This window comes from Hippocampus guttulatus, chromosome 5 (assembly GCF_054856545.1).
Source record: "Hippocampus guttulatus isolate MCC_2025c chromosome 5, RoL_Hgut_1.0, whole genome shotgun sequence".
NCBI classification, from domain to species: domain Eukaryota; kingdom Metazoa; phylum Chordata; class Actinopteri; order Syngnathiformes; family Syngnathidae; genus Hippocampus; species Hippocampus guttulatus.
Window position 1 is genome coordinate 1,852,555 of NC_141265.1, and position 23,227 is coordinate 1,875,781.

The 23,227-nt window shown below is 42.6% G+C and overlaps 1 protein-coding gene across 1 annotated transcript; it reads right to left on the reverse strand.

Annotated features, from left to right (window-relative positions):
* Positions 1 to 391: 391 nt before the first annotated feature.
* aacs (acetoacetyl-CoA synthetase) lies at positions 392 to 22,768 on the reverse strand. The gene is made up of 18 exons (XM_086112218.1): positions 22,495 to 22,768; positions 21,612 to 21,715; positions 20,934 to 21,054; positions 19,128 to 19,241; positions 17,691 to 17,788; positions 17,090 to 17,204; positions 16,618 to 16,699; positions 15,756 to 15,909; positions 14,441 to 14,521; positions 14,226 to 14,350; positions 11,182 to 11,246; positions 9,035 to 9,157; positions 5,042 to 5,155; positions 4,494 to 4,619; positions 3,854 to 3,923; positions 2,955 to 3,013; positions 2,139 to 2,341; positions 392 to 1,687 (listed from the first exon to the last, which is right to left on the reverse strand). Exons 1-18 carry the CDS (start codon positions 22,622 to 22,624, stop codon positions 1,550 to 1,552), a joined length of 2,022 nt encoding a protein of 673 aa, XP_085968344.1. The 5' UTR covers positions 22,625 to 22,768; the 3' UTR covers positions 392 to 1,549.
* Between the last annotated feature and the right edge of the window lie 459 nt (positions 22,769 to 23,227).

Genomic DNA, 23,227 nt, shown 5'->3' on the forward strand with positions numbered 1-23,227 from the left:
TTTAAAAAATAATATATATATATATATATATATATATATCAATTTAAATGCATCCAATTACAACTAATGTATTTGAATTGCATATTTTGAAAAATATGGTCAATTTTAATACATGATATTTTTCTGTTGTACTGAGAAGGTTTTTAAATAAATCCAAGACTTAAACGTACGTATTACAAACGTGGTATATTTGTATTATCAACTTAAATAGTCATGATTTAAGTAGCCGTTATAAATTTGAATGAAATGAAACAAATACTTAATTGTGTCTTCTAAATCTAAATCAGTTTCAACAATGTATTCAATGGAAGTCCATGGGCAAACACAAAAAGAATTACCGTGGATTAAATAAACATTATATCCATCAAAAATAAACACACTTTTATGAAAGTATTTTTTTCCATTCATTTTTATTATTTTGGACATTGATGATGTATTGCGGTCATTATAAATATTTTGTCACTGACAATATGCACAAGAACAACATTAATAATCCGTAATTATTTCTAGAAAATGTATTTTGTCCCAAGCGTTGCGATGATTCTCAAAAAAAAAAAATGCAAGAAATGCCTGAGGTTTGGAGTTGACCGACACGTCTGCAATGGAATGGACTAAAAATAAAATAAAATTTATGTTCACATCGTCGTACTTTGGACACAAATATGTACACGCTTTTTATTTTGTTGACGCTAGCTGAGCGGGTACCTCCCTGGTTCATGGAACCAATTACAAAAGTCACACTGCGTTCATTTATATAATATTAAAAAAAAAAAATTAAAAATTCCGCCAGACATGTGTCCATATAATCTCTCGGGACAGCAATAGTAAGAATTAAAGTTCAAATTCATCATTGTTGCTAACCATCCAAATCATAATCAAAGAGGATTGATCTCGCGCCCCATCTCATTGGACAGCAATAATAAGCATTCAAGTTCAAAACCAATCCAACACACTTCATTAAAATGTTAAGCATTCCGTTTTCTCCAGCATTTCTCAGAAGAGTGGAAAACGTCCCAACGCTTTTGTCTGAAGAGCAATAAAAACCAAGCATCCATCCACAAAAATAGAAACTGTCCCAATACTTTGAACTCTGCAGTTTCGTCAGACCACAACCTGAATTCAAGTTCATCGCCAACGACTGGATCATCCATTTCGAAAGTTTGATGTGATTTTGTTTTGTGTTGTGTTTTTTTTTTTTTTTTTTTTTGCATTCCGCGGTTTTGGGAGTTCAAGCATGTGATAAAATGACGGCTGATGTTAAACCAAAGTGCTCATGCTAATGCTAACGGCAAAGCTAAGAGTACCTCATTTTGTAAATTTCCCCAGTGTGGGACAAATAAAGGATATCTTATCTTATCTTATCCTGTGTTTTAAGCTCTTGTAAAGTGTCTTTGAGTGTAATGAAAAGCGCTTTCAAATAAAATGTATTATTATTATTATTATTACCTCCTTGTGTTGGCGGCGACGCGGCTGTTGTTCGCTGTTCTCCGGTCAAACGAGCAGCTAAAGGGAATAGTCTTTTGTTCTCTTTGGCCACTTTCCTTGTGGCTCAGAAGTTTTGCAGTTCCGGAATGTTCTTGTAGAGGTCCAGAGAGTCGGGGTTGGAGAAAGCCCCTCGCTGAGAAACCTCGCGGCCGGCCAGCACTTGCTTGACGGCCACCTCCACTTTCTTACCGCTCAGCGTGTACTAAACAACCACAATGAGAAGAACGCAAATTACATGATGGCTGTGTTGTCACCAAAGGAGATCATAGGTTGGGATTTTTCATTCGGGTTCGTTTTTTATTTCCTTCGGACTTTTTTTTTTCTTTTCGCTTTTTAGAGCGGGTTTTTATTTTGGGGAAAATACTTGGTTTTAGTATTAGTTTTTGTGATGTAATTATGCCATATTTTTGAGTGCAAGGAACAAATTTGGAAAAGGGAAAACAAAATTACAAATCGACTTTGTTTCTCCGATACAGCCAAACAATCATACCGAAATAAATCTATTTAAAATGAACGCCGAATGTTCATGTGTGATGTTAACCGGCAAAGACGAAAAACAAAGGACATTTCTACGAGAATGATTAATCATTTTGTGATCAATTTTTGACCGTTTCTTCAAATGTGATGAATGGAAAAATTGACTTTGCACTCACGGGAATGTCGGCGATCTGCAGCAGGAGGGCGGGCACGTGTCGGGCGGAGAGCGCCTTCCGGACAGCCGCCTTCACGTCTGCCACCAGTTGGCCGCTGAAGGGCTTCCCGGGCGCCATCTTGAGGAAGAGGACCACCCTCTCCTCGCCGTCGGCATTGTACTGAGGCACGCACAGGCTGTCCGATACCTCCTCAAAGGCCTCCACTGCCATGCGTGCAAAAGACACAAGTTGACTGGGGGGGGGGGTTTGCAGCTAGAAAAAGTCTACACACCCCTCTCCCCAAGCCCCAAAAATGAGAAGCATTTCCGGACATTCTCCACCATTCTTGTGACCTACTCTGTACAACTTCATTGAAAGAAAACAAAGTTTTTAAGTAACAATAACTGAGATCATGCGGTTGCACAAGCCCATACCTGCTGCCACTTCAAGGCTCTCTGATTTACCTCTGGTGAAACATCAATAAAGTTCAGTTGTTCTAGAGGGCTTTTCCTGACATTGATGTGTTTAGTTTATTTTGGTTTCTGAGATACAGTTACAATGACTTGCTTTTACATTTTTTATTATTATGTTAATTAATGTGACTTAGCTACAGTTATTAACCCCAAACAAAGTCTTGCTGTTCTTGTAGGCTTTTCCTGACAGTGATATTTTGTTTACAAGGAGAAGTCTGAAATTTTTGTGTTAACACTCACCGATACTTGGAACTGTTCTTAATTTCCGCACAGTCATCTCAACATTTTACGTGGTTGTTGTGATTGGCTTGTGTCTTATTTTTTTCAATCAATCAACTTGGTCAGCGATTCCTTTGGGGCTCACCGATGTTGTAGATCTCCGAACTGCCGAAGCGAACGCCGTTGGGGTTCAACGTCCCGTCGCTGCACAACAAATACACAAAGAAGACCATCAGTTTGTTTGGAAGAGAAGCCGAGGATAGCGTCAAGACAAGCAGTCATTGTTTTCGTGAACAAAGTTTCGCAATTGCTGTATTTTACATGTCATCTGATAGTTTTTCTATCTATCTGTCTATATATACCTGTACATATATATAAACAGTTGTTTTTTCCTATCTAGTATTTTTGTATTTCTTGTGATATTTGTGTATTCCTTTTTCAAAAGAACTTTATAACTTTCTAATATTTTTTATAACTTAATTTTTTTAATTATTTTGAATATTTTCTCATATTTTCTCCTTGCATCTATTTTTGTATGTACCATCGAGTAGAATAGAGAAATGATTTTATGTCATGATGGATATTTTCTTTCTTAATGAATGTTCTTACACATTTGATTAATTGAAATGATTTCTTTGAATATTTTTCTAATTTCATTAGTAATGCATATTTACAATCTGTGGAGTGTATCATCTACTTGTAATATGAATATATAACAATATTTCTACAGTGTTTCAAAAATATTATTGTAGCATTTTTTTGGTCCAGTTTTTTTTTAAATTCCATTTTCTCATCATTTTTGAGTATAGAAAAATGATATAAAGCATAGTTTAAGGTTGAAATAAAATCTAAACTAAAAATGTCACTTGCATGTTTGGGGTTGAGGATTCAGCAGAGGATAATTTCAGGTTAGTGACCGTGAATTTGGGTCTCTCAACATTGCGCTGAACAAGAAAATGCAACAAGAGTCCACGAGCGGCTTTGGTTAGCGGTTCAAAGTCGCATGAACGGCCTGCAAAGGAGCAGCCGGCGCGTTTTACTGACCTCCTGCCAAGCATGACGATGCCTCCTGTCTTGGGATTGATTTTGCAGTAGTCGCCGTGGGCCCAGACGCCTACAAACACCAACGCGCCACACAAATTGTCAGTCTTGTAAAGTGGCAAGTCAGACGGTTCAATGAGGCCGTCAGGACTAGAGCGGCTTAACTCCCATTTTGTTTTTCAGTTAAGCGCAGAAATGTAAAGAGAAAGGACATATCGTTGGCGTTCTTGAATAGCGGTCAAAATCAATACCGAGCATCAATTTGACAGATAGAGGGCAGGCCTTTTTTGTACTCGGCAGTTTTTTCTTTATTCGTAAATGCGACACTGGCAGAATATTTTTGGCACTTTTAATTCATATTTGTGTTACTTTCATTTAGTATTTTCTGCAAATAGAATGTTTGTGTGTCTTTGGTGTTTTGTAGTATTTGTGTGTTTTAAAAAATAATTGGTTTTATTTCCAATTTTTTGCCTGAGATTTTTTTGTATTGGCCTTCAGGTCAATGGTCTTTTCTCCCCATTTCATAATTTTCAATAATCCTACGAATGACCGTGAATTCCCAACCCATTGAGCCGCTTTTTCAAAACCCAAACGAGGTGTCCAGTAGAAAAGTGTGACGCCGCCGCCCCAACGTTTCACTGACCCGGGAAGGTGGAGAAGTAGGCTTTGTGGTACTTGCTGCTGTTGTCGTCGTTCCAGAAATGTGTTGGCTGGCACGGGATGGGTTTCAAGCACACCAGCTCGCCACTTTCTCCCCAAACTGGCTTACCTAAACAACCCATACACACACATACACTAAACACACACACCTGGTGGAATATCCCGCAGTCCCTTCTCCCTCAGGATGGTGTTGAAGGAGCTTAGCGAGCTCTTTCCCACTAAAAAGTGTCTTTAAATGATTCACTGGCCAGGAAGGGATTTAGGGATTGCAATCAATGTGGGAGAAAAAAAAAAAACACCTACACACAGGAAGGGTTGAAAGCTGGATAAAAACTCTTCTTAAAAAATTGGCTTACGTTTTGTTTCAACCGAGGTTACCCTGGGGATGTTTCGCCTAATTACTCTTGGATTAAAAGAGTCCACTCGGGAGAACAATGTTGTGACAGCTCCTTGCCCAAGGTGAACTTTTCAGGCAGGCCCGGTAAACAATCGTCTGCTTGTTCACCCGCCGCGCGCGCTCCTCATTCTTACCCTCAAAATTCCACGCTTCCACGGCCATGCCCAGGTTTCTTGTCTGGATCTCGCCACGATACACCGGAACTGTTGGGTTCTGACCCATGAAACAGGACACGATGTCGGTGCCGCCTGTGGACCCAAGAAAAAAAAAAAAAAAGTATGTTTTCACAGTAATTGGTGAATGAAGAGTGAGGCTTCAAATTTGGAAGCCTCATCGCGGTTTGGCTTTGACAGGACCCCGCAAGTGGACCTTGCAGGGTCACGGCTTCTTGAGACTTATTTGGACGGTCTACTCATTAGAGCAACATTTGGTATTTGGCTCTAAGTAAAACAAGGATGCGCACTTTAAATCTTGAAAACTCAAGTTGGTCTTTGTGGGGCCCATTGGAAATAGCCCAAATGACCCTTAAATGGAGGCCCCGGGGACGACCCAGGACACACTGGAGAGACTATGGGAACGCCTCAGGTGAAGAAGTGGCTGGGGAGAGGAAAGTCCGTGCTTCTTAGCTAAAGCTGCTGCCCCCGTGACCCGACCCGGATAAGCGGTAGAAAACGGATGGATGGACCCTTAAATGGTCACTTCAAATTAAAATGCGTCTTTTCAGGTATGTCTTTTGGAGACTCTAATGATGATCGGCATTTTGTGCTGCTGAGTGAAAATGGCTTCGGGGGCGCGCACGCACCCCACCCCCCCCCCCCCCCATTTTTCCCTTTGTGCTTTCCAATAATGCGGTGTTCCCGTCGCCTCCCATTCATCTCCTTTCTTGCCATTGTTCCGCGTCTACCTATGCATGGCAGCCGCCGTCATCCATCTTGTTTGCTGCTCTCTGCCCTTCCTGGCTTCCTATCCATCTTTTCTTCTTCTTCTTCTCATCAATCCCTGGGCCTCCCGCTTTTATGATATCTGGCTCTCGTAGCGAGCTTTAATGAGATCCCACGGGGGTCCGGAGAAAAACTTCTGATTAAACGCGCAAGCTCGGGAGTGGGAAGATACACAATTATTTCATTATTGTGCTGACTTGTATGGGCGAGCGCGCAAAGTGTATTTTAGGCACTGTTGCTTTCTTTGGTGAAAGTATGGAAGGCGTCAGATACTCGCATACGACATTTATCTCAATCCCGCATGTATATTTTTATCTTAATGCTTCTCACATGAGAGAGCCTCTGACGGAGGTGACGATCAGGACCCGAGGCGCAGGCTTCCTTTGAATAACTGAAGATGAAGATTGGATTGGAAATGGATCGAGGGGTGTGGCGGTGCCTGTTAGCCCAATATACATATCGGTAGTTGAAATTTAGTAGCAGTTGGATGGAATCTCAAAGGAGGGAAGTCCCTCTTCGAAAGGCTGCTGGAAAATGGGAAAAATGTCATGTCATCAAAAAAGGCAGCCAATCACAATTGGCTGGTTTAAAAATTAAAAATCTGCAGAAACAGAAGTACTTTGGGGCACTTGTAGATTCTCATCCTTATGTGGCGATACTTTTGATACTTCAACCCTTCGAGATACGGTATTTGCAGTATTCTACTGGTAACGATTAGCAGACTCACAGAGGGCGCACGTGAGGAGTAAAACGGCTTCTATGAAACTTCATAGAAGACGTAGTACATTGGCCGTGGCATACGTGGAAAGGTAGCGCCAATTGTCGGTGAATCCCGACAGGACGGCCAAATAGAAAACGTGCACAAAACACAAAGCTTGGGTGTAAATTAAATTTTTTCAGGTATGGTTTCTTGAGACTTTTTGTGGTCTACTCATGGCAGACATGCCTGGCAAATTTCATGAGTCTGTGTTAAACAAGTTTTGAAACAGTCATGTTTACCGCCGTTAACTTTTACTCAACTGGCCACTTCGATCTAACATGGCAGATTTCCTGTTTCTTTCCCGGCAGGGTTTTCTTGAGACTTTTTTTGCGGGTCTCCTCACGATAGACCTGATTTTAAGTTAAATAGGCTTTGGGAACAGAATTTTCCAAAACAAGAGCAATCTGACACAGAACCAGACAAGAGCTGAGCGAGGGAGTGGCATATGGCGAGTCAGACCGTCTTGAATCAGGATGCGCACCCAGCGGTCAAAGTGTTAAAATCGCCCATCGAGAAGCCATGGGGGTCTCACATCACCTGCTGAAGTGATTTCACACTTGCAGACAGGCACACACTGCTACACACACACTTGAACAGAGAGGATGTGTTGTCAGGGTGAAATGGGCAAAGGGGTCCCCTCGCATATGTCACAGTGACCACCGGTCGGCCACATATGCCAGGGATAAATCCTGACACACACACACACACACACAGTCATAGCCTCAGGGGTCAAGGTTAGGTGGGCTGGCAGTCAATATCATCGCAGCTTGCTTGTTGCCCTGGACAACGAGGAGGGAAAGCAAACAGGGTGCGGCTCACTGTTGGGTGAAAATGGACATGGGGATGAGTGTGTATGGAGCTAGTAGGTCAGTCCTCTGCCAAGGCCTAACACTCAGCGAAATAAAGTTACGGGTGAATCAAACTCAAGATGGCCACTTTAATCCAAAGTGGCAGACATTTTGGGTGTCGTTTCAGGCATTGATTGAGACTTTTTTTTTGTAGGTCTACTCATGATAGACACACCTACCAAATTTCAGGTTTTGGGCGGCTGAATTTTAAAACCATTCGAGAAAGCCTCTGAAATGGCAAAAACGTCCCTGAAATGGTTGTTCATTTCCAACATCATTTTCTTCTTCTTTCTGCCTACATTCTTGCTGCTGGAGGCTGTAAATTTCCCCAGTGTGGGACTAATAAAGGATATCTTATCTTATCTTTATCTTTTTTTTTTTTAAATAACTCTAAGAAATGTACTTTTAATTTCCTCTTGCTATTTCAATTTAATTGACGATAAGTTTGACTTGGTGTTTAATTTGTCTGGTACCGAAGATCATATCATTTGGTATAATTTCTAAATTGATTAGTGTCAAACCATTTTTAAAAAATACATTCAGAAGCCGCAAGGTTTTTTCCGGACTGGACTTATTTTTTGTTAAGTTTATAGGCACAGCAAACATCATTGACAGAGAGTATTCATAGTTTAGGGCCGAGTATTGACCCTTGGGGAACCCCGTGCATTATCTTCAACTCGTTTGATTTCAAATTGTTCAACTGTGCATACTTATTTGTGTCATCTAGATAGCTTTTCAACCATTTATGTGACAAACCTTTTGTACCATAGCTCTATAATTTTTCCATTGACATACTGGGATCTACAGGATCAAAAGCTTTTTGGGGGTCTCTGAAAACACCAACAGTAAATTCTTTTTTATCTTTACGAGTTATCATTTTTTTCGCCACAAGTTCCATTCCTACCGTAAACGATGTGCTTGTTCTGATTTACTGATTTTCACTTCAAAGACTATGTTTCGCATTAACATTGTCAAGTCTACTGTATGTGCAAATAGTTTTTCAAGAATTTTTGACAACCGTGGTAGTCAGGTTCTAGGTCTGTAATGTGTTTTTTTTTTTCCTCCACTCTTATGAATCAGAATAACTTGCCGTTTTCATGTTGCTGAGTAAAACTCACGCCGGGGTTTGGAATTCATAAAAACTATCTGCTATAAAATAAAGCGTAAAACCTGTAAATAACATAAAAAACATGGCTCCCTTTAGTATTTGGGGTGAAGCGAAAATCTATTTATGGATGTGTAAAAGCCTTTTACTGTCCGTCTTTTCACGCCTCCTCCACTGAATGTGTGCGTGTGTGTGTGGGTGTGTGTGTGTGTGTGTGTGTGCCTAATGTGTCAGTCAGTAAATGTTAAACGTTTCAGAGCTCACAGAGAGCGACAGATAGCATTCTGCCGCCCTGTCAACACAACAATGGGCTGAAAGGGACTCTGTGGGTGGCCGTGTGCAAAAATGTACATCCTATACATTTTTCCCTTTATGTGTCAATCCTTTTATTGTAAGCTCATGTGTGGGGAGCCACTCGTAAGGGAATAAAAGAGAAAAAAAAAAAACATTAAAAATAATAAATAAATAATCACCCGAGATGGAGCCCAGCAGGACGTCGCTCTTGATGCAGCGGTACACGTAGTCGTAGCTTTGGGGCTTGAGAGGGGAACCCGTCGACAGGATGGTGTGTAGAGACTGAAGGTTGTGGGTTTCGGCTGCAGCAGGGTAAAAGAGAAAAACAGAAAATATATATTATATATGCGCTGTGTATATAACTGGGAAAAGCCAAGATCACATTTTTGGACAGTAAATCATGTCCAGTGTAGACACAAATCAATGACAAAAAAAAAAAAAGAAAAAGATATTTAATTTAAATGAAATTATTTTCATGTTATTTAAATAGTAAAAATAATATTTTAAAGAAGTGTCAACAACCACAATAAATAAACAAATGCTTTGGTGTTTTTTTTCTTCCCCCACCTGCATAATTTGAAGTCACATATAGGAACCTATTCAAATAAATACAATACAGTAGGTCAGAATATGATGCACTCAGTTTTATTGTTTGGAGGTAATTCGCTCCACAGAATGGTTTTGTTTGGAATGGAACTGCCACAGAAACAGTCTTCACTCGCACAGCGGGGGATCCGTGCGCGGCAAGAATTGTACGAAGCTGTTGGCGCTCTTTTGTGTGACATAAAAGATGGCATGTGCCAATACACGTGTGCGTGCCAAGGTTCAGGAAATGAAGAAAAGAACGAAAATTTTAATTGAAAAAAAAAAGCATTTTCAGAAAAAAAAACTACATTTTATGTTTACAAAACTACAGTAACAAATTAGAAATATAACAAAAAGCTATTGAATATTTCTTATTCCGCGCGATGTTGAGAGACCAGTGTTTGCCACAAAAAAAACAGAGGGTTGGCTGACGAAAAAAAACGTATAAATGAATAGCAAAATAAATAGATAAATAAATCTGCCAATAGGTGCTGAGCCGCGTGCAAAGAAAAACACGAGCACGAGGGTGTGTTGTCCACTGGAGAGGAATCTCAACACACACCAAAACACAAACGTACACACACACACACACACCCCAAAACACAAGTAACTACACAAACAGGCACACACTGCACTAACACACGCCCACAGGCAGCAGTTGACAGCAGTCGACAGTGAAACAGCGCCAATAAATTTGCGTTTGAACAATAAGAGCAGATGGACACGACAACGCTAACGATGACGATGATGACGGCGAGCGGCCGGGCCGACTAATATCTTTTCGGCCGTTTATGCGGCGGCGAGCGCAACAGTTTGCCGTGCTTGACACTCAATCACCGGCATAAAAGGGCCCGTTACGCTTCTTCACACAAGTCACCGGGAGCGCCGGCTAATTGCTTTTAGTGTTGCGGCTCTCCCGAGATGGGAAAGTGGCCCGAGCTCGTAATGGGAGCCGTGTCGGCGCTTATTAGCCGCCCCGCTAATCTTACGACCGCCCCCCCCCCCCAACTCCCCGACCTCCGCCGAGCCTGACACGCCGTCCTCGTTCTCTGCAAACGGCTGCACCGTTGCCCTTGTTTTGGCCGAGGGGGAAAAAAATAAATAAAAATCTGCATAAACGCAGCAAATTGGTTACATAAATTGTCGGGGGTGTAATGATTCACCGGTGCCTCTTGATGCGGGTGGGTGAGTTGCGGTAGATTAAGAGAGATGAACATTTTCATTTTCAGGTCTGGTGTCAGAAATGGGATGGCTCTCCGTGTGTGTGGAAGTAGTATGACATGATCTACGCGGCATGTTATAGAGCCTGGCACAAGAAAGGCAATTGGAGCCAGAAGCGGGAGAAATTGCAGAAGGGGATGTGGCGATCACGAAATGGGCCTACCGCTGGGAAGAAGCAGGAAGGTGGTGGTTGGCCTGACGACTGCTGACATGTGTGGTGTCAGAAGTGAGATGGTTAGCTGTGAGAGAAACTTCCCACTACAAAGAGCCAGTCGACCCAGGATGGAATCCACACTAGATGGGGTACCGCCGAGTGGTGTCCCACTTCACACAACCAAAGACATTTCACACAATCCTTCCTTCTCCCTGTACCGACGGAAGCACAGACCCCGACTGGCGCCTTCTGCACGCAGCCTCATTCGGTGATGGACTTCAACTGGCCATAACACAGTTTGGCATCCCACTTCTGACACCGTCACAGAAGGCAACTTATGTGCGTGCGTGTGTGCGTGTCACTGACCAGGCTTAAGGTTCCTCTCCTGCAGCACCGACAGCCATTTGGCGCCAGTGCCAAAGATGCTGATGCTGGAGAAGAGAGGAAAATACTCATTCAGGGGTACATTGTAATATAGGTCATGCGGTGAACACATGAACTCTACGAGTCCCACCTCTAACACCAACCAACGGTCAACAAACTCTGGATTTGAGATCTTAGTATGAAACCCAAAACATGACTTGATCTCAGGTTGGATACCCGAGTTTGAAGCTTCATTACTAAGCCTTCTGGGAATGGCCCTCAAATGGCTGTGTCACACAAAAATGTCATTTCAGGCATGGCCTGAGGATTTTTGTGGGCCTACGCAGGATAAACATGCTTACCTAATATTTCATGTTGCAAAGAGAGGATTTTATCTTTGAAGAACCCATGGAAATGTTTTCTGAGTCATTTTAGATCCTTGTCAGTTCTTCCAACGCTTGGAATAAGCTTTAAAATAAAAAATAAAAAATAGACACTCGTTTTTTTCCCCCTGAGTTGGAACCTTTTGAATTTTTGAGGATTGTGTCACCCCTACCACAGTCCCATCGAGACGGTGTCATCTCAGCTCCCCAACCCCGACTAAAATGTGCGCTGCGGTCAGCAAATTTGTGATGCTTTAAGGTGTCAGGTCAAAAAAAAAAAGAAAATTGCTGACTAATGAGCTCCTTTCACATCTCAGCAGGAAATATGGATTTCTGGATTCATTGGATCGTGCGACGATCGCTCGCGACCTGCTGCTGCTTTAATTGATTACGACAATGCCAGAACTTTTAACGACAGGAGCTGGAGGTGTGCGTGTACTTTTCGGCAAAAATGGCCGCAGAGAGAAGCTGGCACCATTGCACCAAGACAGATACGAGCTTTAGAGTGGGAAATGTTTTTTTTTCTTTTCTTTTTTTTAACCAATTAGGGTGCAGACACATTTCCCACATCGCACCGCCGCCAACGGGGGGGCGGGTAAAGCCCTGTGGGAGAGGCTGACAAGAACATTTTTTACACCCTGGTCCTGCGAAGGGAGGTTGGAGCATTTAATTGGGGCTAAATCTGTCAGAGCCTGCTTAAACTCACAGTGAAGCTTCCACTGGTCCACTCGCCTTTTCACGTCCGATAATTGGCATTTACGGCTACTTGCAGTTTCTTTTTGGCCACACGTGTTGATGGTAATCTCTCCGCGCATGCATCTTTTACGCAAAACCTTCAGGACGGGAGCTACGTCACACAAGACATGTTTGGTCGAGAGTCATCAAGCATGGTCGCCGTGATCTGCAATTTAGCGTCATCCAACCGGAAATAGCCAAGATAGGCCGACACTAGCTGCTGAGAACCAGAGTGGCAGCGTTCCTACGTCTTTTCTGTCATGGCTCCTTGAGACCTTTTTTGTGGGTCTACTTACGATAGACGTGCCTACCACATCCCATAGAGCCACCCAAAACTGACTTGGGAGGCTGAATTATTCCAATCATCCCAAAGTGGCTCGACGAAACCAATTTCTGGGAATCAACCCAGCCAAATGGGAAAGTTTTCCACGGCTGAACAGCGGATGCTTAATCCTGTGACCCTGAACAGATTGTGTTCCCTTCGACTTTATTTCACTTTGCGATATAACTCTTGGCGACCCGTGCACTCTCACCCCATCAACGGCTCCGATGAAAATGGATTGATTTGAACCTACAGAGTCAATCCCATCAATCCGAGTCCACGCTACTGTTTGCAGCCCCCAAGGGACGCATCTCTCATCTACTTTTTTGTGCGTCTGTGGAGGGAGGGGGGGTCACATTGGTGGTTACCATAGCGATCAAAGCTGCTGCGGTTAATCAAAGTAGATCTTACGCAAGAGCGAGCGGCGTTATCTTTGAATTTTCATTGTTTGCTTGGCACCGAAGTCGATGCGCCCGATTGTTTTTTTTGTTTTCCCTTCGTCTTTCTCTGCCCGACGCTCCGGTGAACGCGTCCTGGTCACGCCTCACCTCGTATTTAAACAATTCCCACCGCTCGGTGGGACCAAGTCCAAATACTCTGTTACTGAGCTCCCCGAGAGATTTCATGTTCCCTGTGCTTTACTTACTTTTCTGGACCATATGTGTTTCCCTGTTGACTTTTAACTTTTATTCTTTTTTATTTTTATTTAGACGCACTCGCAGCTGACAACGAGGCGCTCTAAAGCAGGCATGCCATATTTGAGATTATTTTTGGGGTGGAGGCATAGCTAGATAGCACACAATTGAGTCCTACGCAGATCTTTCACAAATATAGCCGCCGAATCATTTTTTTCCCCCCCAACAAGTATCTGTACTTTTACTTGTAGCGTGAGTACTTTTGTGCGAGCGACGAGACACTGACAACCGGTAGTTTGGTCTTGCCTTGTCTTGTTACACACATGGGGTTGAGAATGGGGTTTCAAGACAGAGATAGGGTTTCAAATTAGGGTGTCAAGAGTTTCAGTGCAGGGTTTCAAACCAGAGTAACAATTTCAATTTATGTTTGGGATTCATGAGGAGGTTAGGGCTTCAAACCCTGGGTAAGGTTTCAACTTAGGGTTTTGTAATAAGCATTAGTGTGACTTCTGTTTCTAAGATGGGATAGGATTTCATAGTGGGGTTTCAAGTCATTAGGGTTTGGTACAAGAGTTAGGGTTTCAAACAAAGGGTAGTAGGGTTTCAGACCTGAGTTAGGATTTCAGATTATGGTCTCAGGTCTGGTTAGGTTTCCAAGCCAGGGTTAAAGCAGCCAATCAGTTTTCCTCATGAGATTAAGGGTTAGGTTTTCAATTTTTTACAAAGTTTTACAAAGGGCTAATGTTTCAAAGTTGGGCTTCCAACAAGGTTTTGGGTTTTAAACAAGGGTTAGGGTGTCCAATTAGGATTTTATGCCTGGGTACGGTGAAAATTTCAAATAAAGTTGCCACGCCTGGGTAAGGTTTAAAAGCCAGGGTAGGCCACCACATCTATCAATTTACCGCATTTTTTCGGCTGACACATCACGCATTCAAGCAACATTCCAGGTCATGTGACCGCCGGATTGCTCACCCCAGTGTCTCGGTCAAGTTCCAGAGGACGTTGGGGGTCGGCATGAGCGGCGAGCCGTCATACAGGACCACCGAGGCGCCCACCGCCAGGGACGACACCAGCCAGTTCCACATCATCCAGCCCGTCTGCCAACACGCAGGCACGCACACGCACTCCGTTACGGCGGTAAGAGAAAGACAATATGTCAATCAAGACCGGTCGTCGTGGGAACTTACGGTAGTGTAGTAAATGATGACATCACTGCTGCTCATGTTGCCGTGGAGGATGTGTTCTTTAAGGTGCTGGATTAGGGTGCCCTGCGCACACACACACACACACACACACACACACACACACACACACACACGCGCACACACGCATGAACACACAATTAATTTTTCATATTTAGAGTTTCAGGGATGTTCGATAACACTTTCCTTCAGACCGATATCAGTTTGAGTATTCAATCTGGGTGCTCACTGATACCAAGTACCAATACCTCATGTTCTTGATATATAAAATTTCATTCCACAGAATAGCGGGAAAAAAAATTGTGAACAATGTTCCGTTTTTCTGACGCAGATGTTGATTTGCCCATAAGTCAAATTGTCGCTGGTCTATGGTTTCAAACTAAGGTTTCAAGTAAGGATAAAGGTTTCAATGCAGGCTTTTTGTTGCGGCGTTTCAAGGCTGGGTAAGGTTTTCACGTAAGGGTTAGCATCCCATAGCAGGGATTCAAGAAAAGGTTAGGGTTCAAAGTTGTTTCTGGTCCTTATTTACTAGCTGGTTTTTTTTTATTGCAGCCAGTCTGTTGGCGCTCTCCACTAATTTGGCAACCTGCTCACTGCTTTTCATCATCACCACTCCCACCCCCACAGGGACAAAAAAAAAACATGTTGAGAGGGCCTCCCCCTCTCCCTCCTGCCGCAGTCACCAGCCGTCACCGCTGGACGTCACCGGCCGCCGGGCGCTTTTCATCTGCCGTTTTTTTCCTGATGAAAGCCGCGACAAAGGCGGGAAAAAGCCTGTAATTGGCAGAGGGCCAAACGTTTTGACAGCGCCGTTACTGTCCAATTATGCATGGAGCAAGACGAGGATGAGCCCTACACAAAATGACGGACGAGACCGTGGGGGGTGGCGGGGGGGCTGAGGGGACGGAAAAAAACTAAACAGGAGCGGGGAAACTGTGGAGGATTTAGTTGGGGTCAGGGTTTTAAATTCATGTTTCAAGTTGTTGGGTTTTTTTTTTTTTTTGGTTAGAATTTTAGGTGATAGGCATGGTTTCTTTAAGGGGTGGTCTTTTAAAATGAGTCTGTGTGTGGCTAGCCTGGGCTATACTGCCAGTCAGTCGTTCAACCTCCTCCAATATGCAGATGGAACTCTGCTGCCCTCTGGTGGATAATGAGACAATGACAGGAATGTTTCCATAGAAGTTAAACCAGAAGCTCCAACGCTGTGAGGTTTCAAAATAGGGTTTGAAGCCACGGCTGAGGTTTCAAGCCAGAGTGTGTGTTTTGCTCTCCATGTAGAGCCCGCTAGCGTTCTCCTCACCCCGGCCGAGTGGACCATGCACTTGGGAGCTCCGGTGGTTCCTGATGAGTACATAATGAAAAGCGGGTGGCTGAAGGGCAGCTGCTCAAACTCCAGCTGGGGGAGATGATCGCCATCGCCACAACCGGATGCCAGGAAGTCGTCGATAAACACACTGGACAGAACAACAGTAAAAAAATACCTCAGATATATATAAACCTGTTTTCACTCTTTCAACCAATGGGAGACGATCGTATGACATCACTTTGACGGAGGGGGTGAGGGAGGGAAAAGAATCTCTTGCACGTTTTTCTAAAAAGAAGCCAAGTGTGCTAGCTTCAAGTTATTTGTTACTGCCAGTTGAGGTTCATTTTGAAAGTGACACACATGAAACAAAAGAAAATTAAACATTGGATATCAAATTGCCAAAATGCCAAAAGAGAAATTTTCAAACATCAAAAAGTCTGCTGCCTTAATGCTAAACAGCATTGAGAGGGCTAACGGAATTTAACTGAGATGTCACGGTACAAAAAAAAAAAAGAGACCAAAGCAGTATCAATTAACACACTCAAGTGTTCACCCAAATGTCATCATAACAAAAGGTTGATAGTTTAACGCTAACATATAATGCAAAACGCCAGTGACCGGCTAAAGGGAACTAGCACTGATGTGACAGTAGTAATAAACCTACAAACAACTCTTACTTTATACCCCTAACCCCTCCCACCCCCTACACACACAGGTACACATCACCAAAATGTTCAATCATTTCTTGTGAGCAAAGTCCACTAGCTTAATGCTAATGTGTACTGTGAAACACCAGAAAGAGGCTAAGAGAAATTAGCATAAATATTACGATCTATGCCATTATTTGTGAGCATACCTGTTGGGGATTTTGGAGAGGTCGACATGTTGTTTGTCGCGAGCGTATGGAATCACAACCACCTTCTGCAGGTCAGGAAGGCCTATGGGACAGACACACGCACGCACTTTGGGTATTTTTGTTCGCCACACACAAGCAGAGGCTGGCAAGATTCCCACAGAAAAGTGTTACTGCTATTGACTTAGTTTTGACACAGAAATACAGTAAAGGGTTTTGGTTTTGAGCCTGGGTAAGGGTTTTAAATAAGGGCTGAGGCTTCAAATTAGGGTCTCCAAGGGTGAAAATTGCGGTTCCAAGCTCGGGCTTCAAGGTAGAAATAGGGGTTTGATACATCCTTTCAAGTTGGAGTTACAATTTATGAGTCAGGCAAAAAAAGGCTTTCAAACCTGGTTTTGGGATGAAAACAAGACTTTAAAGTCAGGTTTCAAGTTGTCATTGGGTTGGTTTCGAATCAGGATTCGGGTTTCCAAACCTTTGACGACGCAGGTGAGCTTCTCCATGTGGTCGTGAGTTTTCCCGTTGTAAACCACAGCGGCGACAGACAGCAACAGCTTGGGCTGGATTTGCGAGAACCGGTCCAGAACGCCCTGACAACACCACAAAGAGGAAGGTACGGTTTCAAGCAAGGGTCCAAAGTCAAATGAGGTTTTTAAAGAAAGCTTAGGGTTTCAAATGACTCAAGTAAAAAGAAAAAAAATTAGCTTAGCAAATTAAAATAAAACCTGCATGTGTAAATTCAGATTTTGCTCTGATCAGAAAATGAGCAAGAAAACAATTATTAACACTTACTCAAGTAATGAATGACTTTTGACTTCTATTTCATTAGTAGCAGCACATTACTTAAGTACACTTTTTGGCATGAGTTTTTCTCCTTGCGTGTGTATTGCATTTGTTGTGCCACACTTGTCCAGAGGAGGCGCTACAATACCACAAAAGACATGAGCTGTACTTTAAATCTCAGAAAAACAGCAGGGAAAAAAATTTCAATTTGACCTTTCTTCACCTACACGATCATATTTCTACACCTTTCGTTGGTTAAAACACAAATTAGTAAAAACAAGATACTTGCTTACATTGACCCCAAAGTCGACTGACGTGGAGCTCCAAATGGCTCCGATGCTGGCCACTGCCAACATGGCTTCCACCGCGTGGATGCCGTTGGGAAGGTAGCCTACGAGCATACGCGCACATTAACACAACAGCCTGAAATTCATATCAAGCAACAACAACTCAATAGGATTGTGGTATTACTCATATATTTTCACTGCATACGAAGCAGATGACATTTTAAAATGTCAAAGACCTCCTAGAAAAAGTAGAGTTTCATGTCATGTGTTTTCAAATGATTTTTTTCCCTTTAAATTTGCCTTTGTTTTTTGTTTTTGCTTGGTGGATGTAATCAAGAAGGTGAAGCTCAGTCAAGTCAAGCTAAGATGGCGTCTTGATCTTATCAAAAGGTGCCAGCGAAGTGCTGTTGAATGGAATGAAAATGGCACCACTCTGCTACGTGCAGTCATAAACGATTTACTGACACAATTAACAGAGCAAGCAACCTCGTGTGCGAGGGCAAGGCGGGCATGTGTGCTAGCTCATCAGCTAAGTGCTCATAAAATATCTTCTCTGTAGTGATTGGGAGGGACAAGGACATTGCAGACACTGCTTCATTCATTTCTCTTCTTACATGAGCAAGATTTTAGACAATGACTGTAGTTTAAAGTATGGTTTCAAGCCAGGGTTAGGGCTTTCTTCTCAGTCAAGGCTTTAAATGAATGAGACACTCAGTGGCACATTTTAAAAACACAATATTATAATTCTAAAATAAATTCAATTTTACACGCACCCTTTTTATGGATTTGTTTTAGGCATACCTTTTGTCTAATTCTCCCATTCTTATTCTTGATTTTGCGTGGACGTGGCGTTTATGGTATTTGCTCACTGGTGGTGCAGGACGCAGCTTTCCTTTTGTACCGGATGCATCAAGGCAGGCAGAGAAATCCGCCCTTCACAAATATCAAAGTCCGCATCCAAAAGGACGCTGTGTTTGTTTAGACCACGAGTATTCCGAGTCATCTTCTCCTGGATTTGCGTGACCATTTTTCGGTTTCAAACAACCCCTTCTTGATTTATCAGAAGACTCACTTTTACCGTGTCGGAAATTTTGTCAACTTGATTAAACGTGATTATTTTTGTTTTGTTTTAAGCATGAGCATTCAGGGTTGAAGATTCTTCTCAGAATCTTTGGAAATCAACTCCAAATGATGCATTGTACATGTGTTAGGACACGTTTATGGCATGTCTGTGATTTTGTCAACCATGTGATTGGCTGTCTGTGTTTTGTTTATAGCACTAGCATTAAACGTTAGCTTCTCAACTTATTTGAATCTTAAATTCAATTGGCCCAGAGACATCTGCTGGACACGTTTTTAGCATGTTGAACATTTTGTCAATGACAGCATCAATTGTTTGTTTGTTGTTTTTGTTTTTTTAGCACTAGCATTCTGGAAACTCACCCACGACTCTGTCTCCAGTGCGGACGCCCATCTTCCTCATGGCAGCGGCAAACAACGCCACATCACGCCTCAGCTCCCGGAACGTGACTTTCACAATCTCCTCGTTAGCCTCAGCTGGAAAAAAAAAAAAAAAAAGACATCTTTTTTTTTTTTTAAGTTCAAATAAATATTTCCACATATTTTTTAAAAGTGCAAACGAGAGAGAAGCTGACAGAAAAGTATCAAACATAATTACACCGCTATCCGATACCAAGTGCCATACAGGACCAGTATATCCGATATCAACAAACGCATACAGCAAGACAGTGCAACAGGACGCCACTGGTGGGTAACAGTAGCCAAAATATGGAACCATAATCAGATTAGGACTCCACAGGGAAGATGCTAGCGCTAGCTACCTTTTGTCGGCCCGCACGCAAGCACACCCACACACCACCCGCACACACGCCTATTCATTTGCCGAGCGAGGTAATGTAATGAAGGTGACGTACATCGATCGTGGTGCCTAAAAGCAATGTCAGCATGAAGGATAAGACCACAGAAAGGCCAAACCATGATACAGTAAAAATTATATATATATATATATATATATATATATATACACACACACACACACACACACTAAAAATAAAATATAAAAAGAATACAAATTTTAAAACAAAACACACAATAAAAAATAAGAATACCACGACAATAAAAAATGTTATACTATGGTATAGAATAGACATTAATAATTAAATAAATACATAATACGACAACAGAAAAGCAATCAAAAATGTAGAACACGGTAAACAACAAATAATTAAAATCTCCATAATTTAAAAATATTGAACACAAAACGTGGTTTGCACGTCGTCCTCACAGTGTAGAGGTGCAGGGTTTGATTCCGCCTCCGGCCTTCCTGTGTGTAGTTTGCATGTTCTCCCCCATACACTACGCGGGTTTTCTTCGGGTACACCGGTTTCCTCCCTCATTCCCAAAACATGGGTGGCAGGTTAATGGAACACTATAAATTGTCCCTAGGTGTGAGTGTGAGTGTGAGCGCGGATGGTTGTTCGTCTATGTGTGCCCTGCGATTGGTTGGCAACCAGTTCAGGGTGTCCCTGAAGACTACCTGAAGACAGCTGGGATAGGCTCCAGCATGCCCACGACCCCTGTGAGGAGAAGAGGATTTGAAAATGGATGGGTGGATAAAAACTAAACAAAAAATAAATATGCAATATAAAATTTTATATCCTGGACTTAAATTATCCTCAGAAGAGGATAGTTCGAGCATGTTTTTTTTTTCCCTCTCCCTACCCTGTGTTTTCCTTTCTGAATTCTGACTGTAATTTCCCCATTGCGGGACAAATAAAGGATATCTTAATCTTAAAAGAAAGAAAATATCAAACAGTGTTCCTGGGGACCGAGTCCTGCCATAAATTACCAAAATACGCGAGTAATGGACTGACCCCGCTGCCAAAGAGTTTGAAATCGCCTATAGATGCCACACAAAGGCGGCAAAGCCTCACTTTTTTATTTGACTGGGCGGCGTCCTAAATGAAACTCCTCCTCAACGCTCTAAATTGGCATCAAAATTACAAAAGATTGTAAATGTATACATTGTGAATTGCAAATATCCAAGGGAACATTGTACTAAAAATAACAACATATAAAGACTAAAAATAATAATAATAATTATCAAAACAATGTCATGATGGGTGGCTATGTACGATAATTACAAGTTTTGGCCATCCATTTTGACACAGCCCTTTCTTATGAACCGTGTCTCTCCAGTATGTGTGCGCGCATGCGCAGTGTACTCACTTGCAGCATAAAGAGCAACTTTGTCCTGCTCGGCGTGTTTGAGCAGGTTCTCTGCAAAGTTGAGGCGAGCGCCTAAAAACCACTCTGGAACGTCCGAAATACGCTTGGATACGTCCACAACCTGGAATCCACACATGCCAGCACACAGGCCGAGACACATGTCGCATGGATGCACAAATATGGACAGAGACACAACACGTGCAAAACAGATAGCGATACACACAAGGACACACGCATGCAGGAAAAGGAAGATACACACACACACACACACACACACACACACACAAACAAAGACACATTCAGACACGTTTGACACAGATGCACAAAAAGCGACATACACACAAATGCACACAGACAGACACGCACACTGGTCATTTGAAAGCAATTATACAAAGAACCACCCTGTCACAAGACATGTTTTTCCCCCCCACAACCTTTGATGCCCACTATTATTGTTTTATCTAAATGCAGCAAGCTGCAATCGCTGAATTTTGTGTCAAGTCAAATTTATTTCTATAGCCCTTAATTACAGAAAGTCTTAAAGGGCTTCTCTTGCTCACATTTGACAAATATCAACGACATCCCCTTGTCTTGCCCCAGAGGTTGACATGGAGGGAAAAAAAAAAAGAACTCAACTCGTTTTGTTGTTGTTTTTCGGACAAATTGAGTACCACTTACCTGGTGGTAGGGTTTGGCGCTAACCACCCCGCAGAATCTCCACACATGTGACCAGAAATCGGCATAGCAGTCCACCGACCACTGGTATAAGTCCCCGTAGTTGACTTGCAGTCAGAGACACAAACACACAAACTTGCGTCAAACAGCAAATCACCCCTGCATCATCGAAGCCTTTTCACGGCGACTGAAAACTGTGAAGAAACACCTTGGCACTTACAAAGGTTTTGTGAATGATAATGCTACATGCTAACCGCTCCCGTGCTGTTCTGGTCTGCACTTCGGGTCAAGCATGCAAATGCAAAATGAGAACACTCACAAGGAGCAACTTTAGCTCCTGACGTCACACACTGTTTGCTGTTGAAAAGCATTTGTTTGGTTGACAGAGATGCTCCTCTCTTCACCTCAACGTGGTTCCTTGGCAACCAAAAGATGTAATATAAAGTACCGTGGATCTGTGCTTTTCAAGGGGGCTTGGGACTGGTGGGGCCACTGAATTGAGAAAACCTGTGTATAATTGATTAACCTCCATTAAAATTGCTCAGAAAAATTTTTGAATTCTAAAACAGATATAAATGCGAATATCTTTCAATATTTGAAAAAAAGGTCGTGTATAAGTAGATGATGGTGACAATTTGAAACAACAACGGATCATTTTACCTTTATTTTGCATCTGCTTTCCTTTGATTTGGTTTAATAAAAGGTGCTTGTCTGTTTCAGCGGCGGTGGATAACCTGTTCTTTTACATTGCCACTGACCGGCCTTGGCTGAGGTGCACCGCGTCAGCGCTCACTTGTCCTACTTCATTGCAGCCAGTAATCCCACAACGATGAAAGCTAAATTGAAGCCCCTGAACAAAATGAGATCCACCGAGCCAGCGACTCACCCAAGTCGAGCCCGTGCTCGCGGTTCACCTGCCGCCTGAACTGGTCCATCCGCGTGTCCCTCTTGGAGTGCGGGTACCACAGCACCTTATCGCCCGCCTCCATGATTGTGTCGCTTTTGTCTTTGGACATGTTGGCGTCCTTGGCCAGCCTTCACTTGACGACACCTCGCTCGCTCTGGCTGAAGACTACAAGCTAAGCTAACAGTCAGCTATCCGGCTCGTCCGTGTACTCCAGTGGGTACTTCGCGCGTGTGTCCCGGCTGTCAAGGAAGTGTTTCCGCCGGGTTGGCGAAGAGGAACAAGACATGCCCATGTGTGAGTTGACGTCACAAAAAGGGCGTTTTAATGCCAGAGGCGGGGCCATCATTCGGCCCCCCAGGTGCCAGATAAGAAAGATGATTTGGGGGTATTTTACGATTTTGGAGGGATTTTTTTTCCCCCCACATTTCTACCCTTTTTCCGTAGAGATCATATAATGTAGCCTTTTCTGGAGATTTTTCGGGGTTTTCCAGAGTTGGACTCGCTGTGTGTGTGTGTGTGTGTGTGTGAATGTATATATATATATATATATATATGTATATATACCTGTATATATACAGTATACCTATATATATATATTTGTGTATGTATATATATATGTATATATACCTGTATATATACAGTATACCTATATATATATATATCTGTGTATGTATATATATATATATATATATATATATATATATATATATAT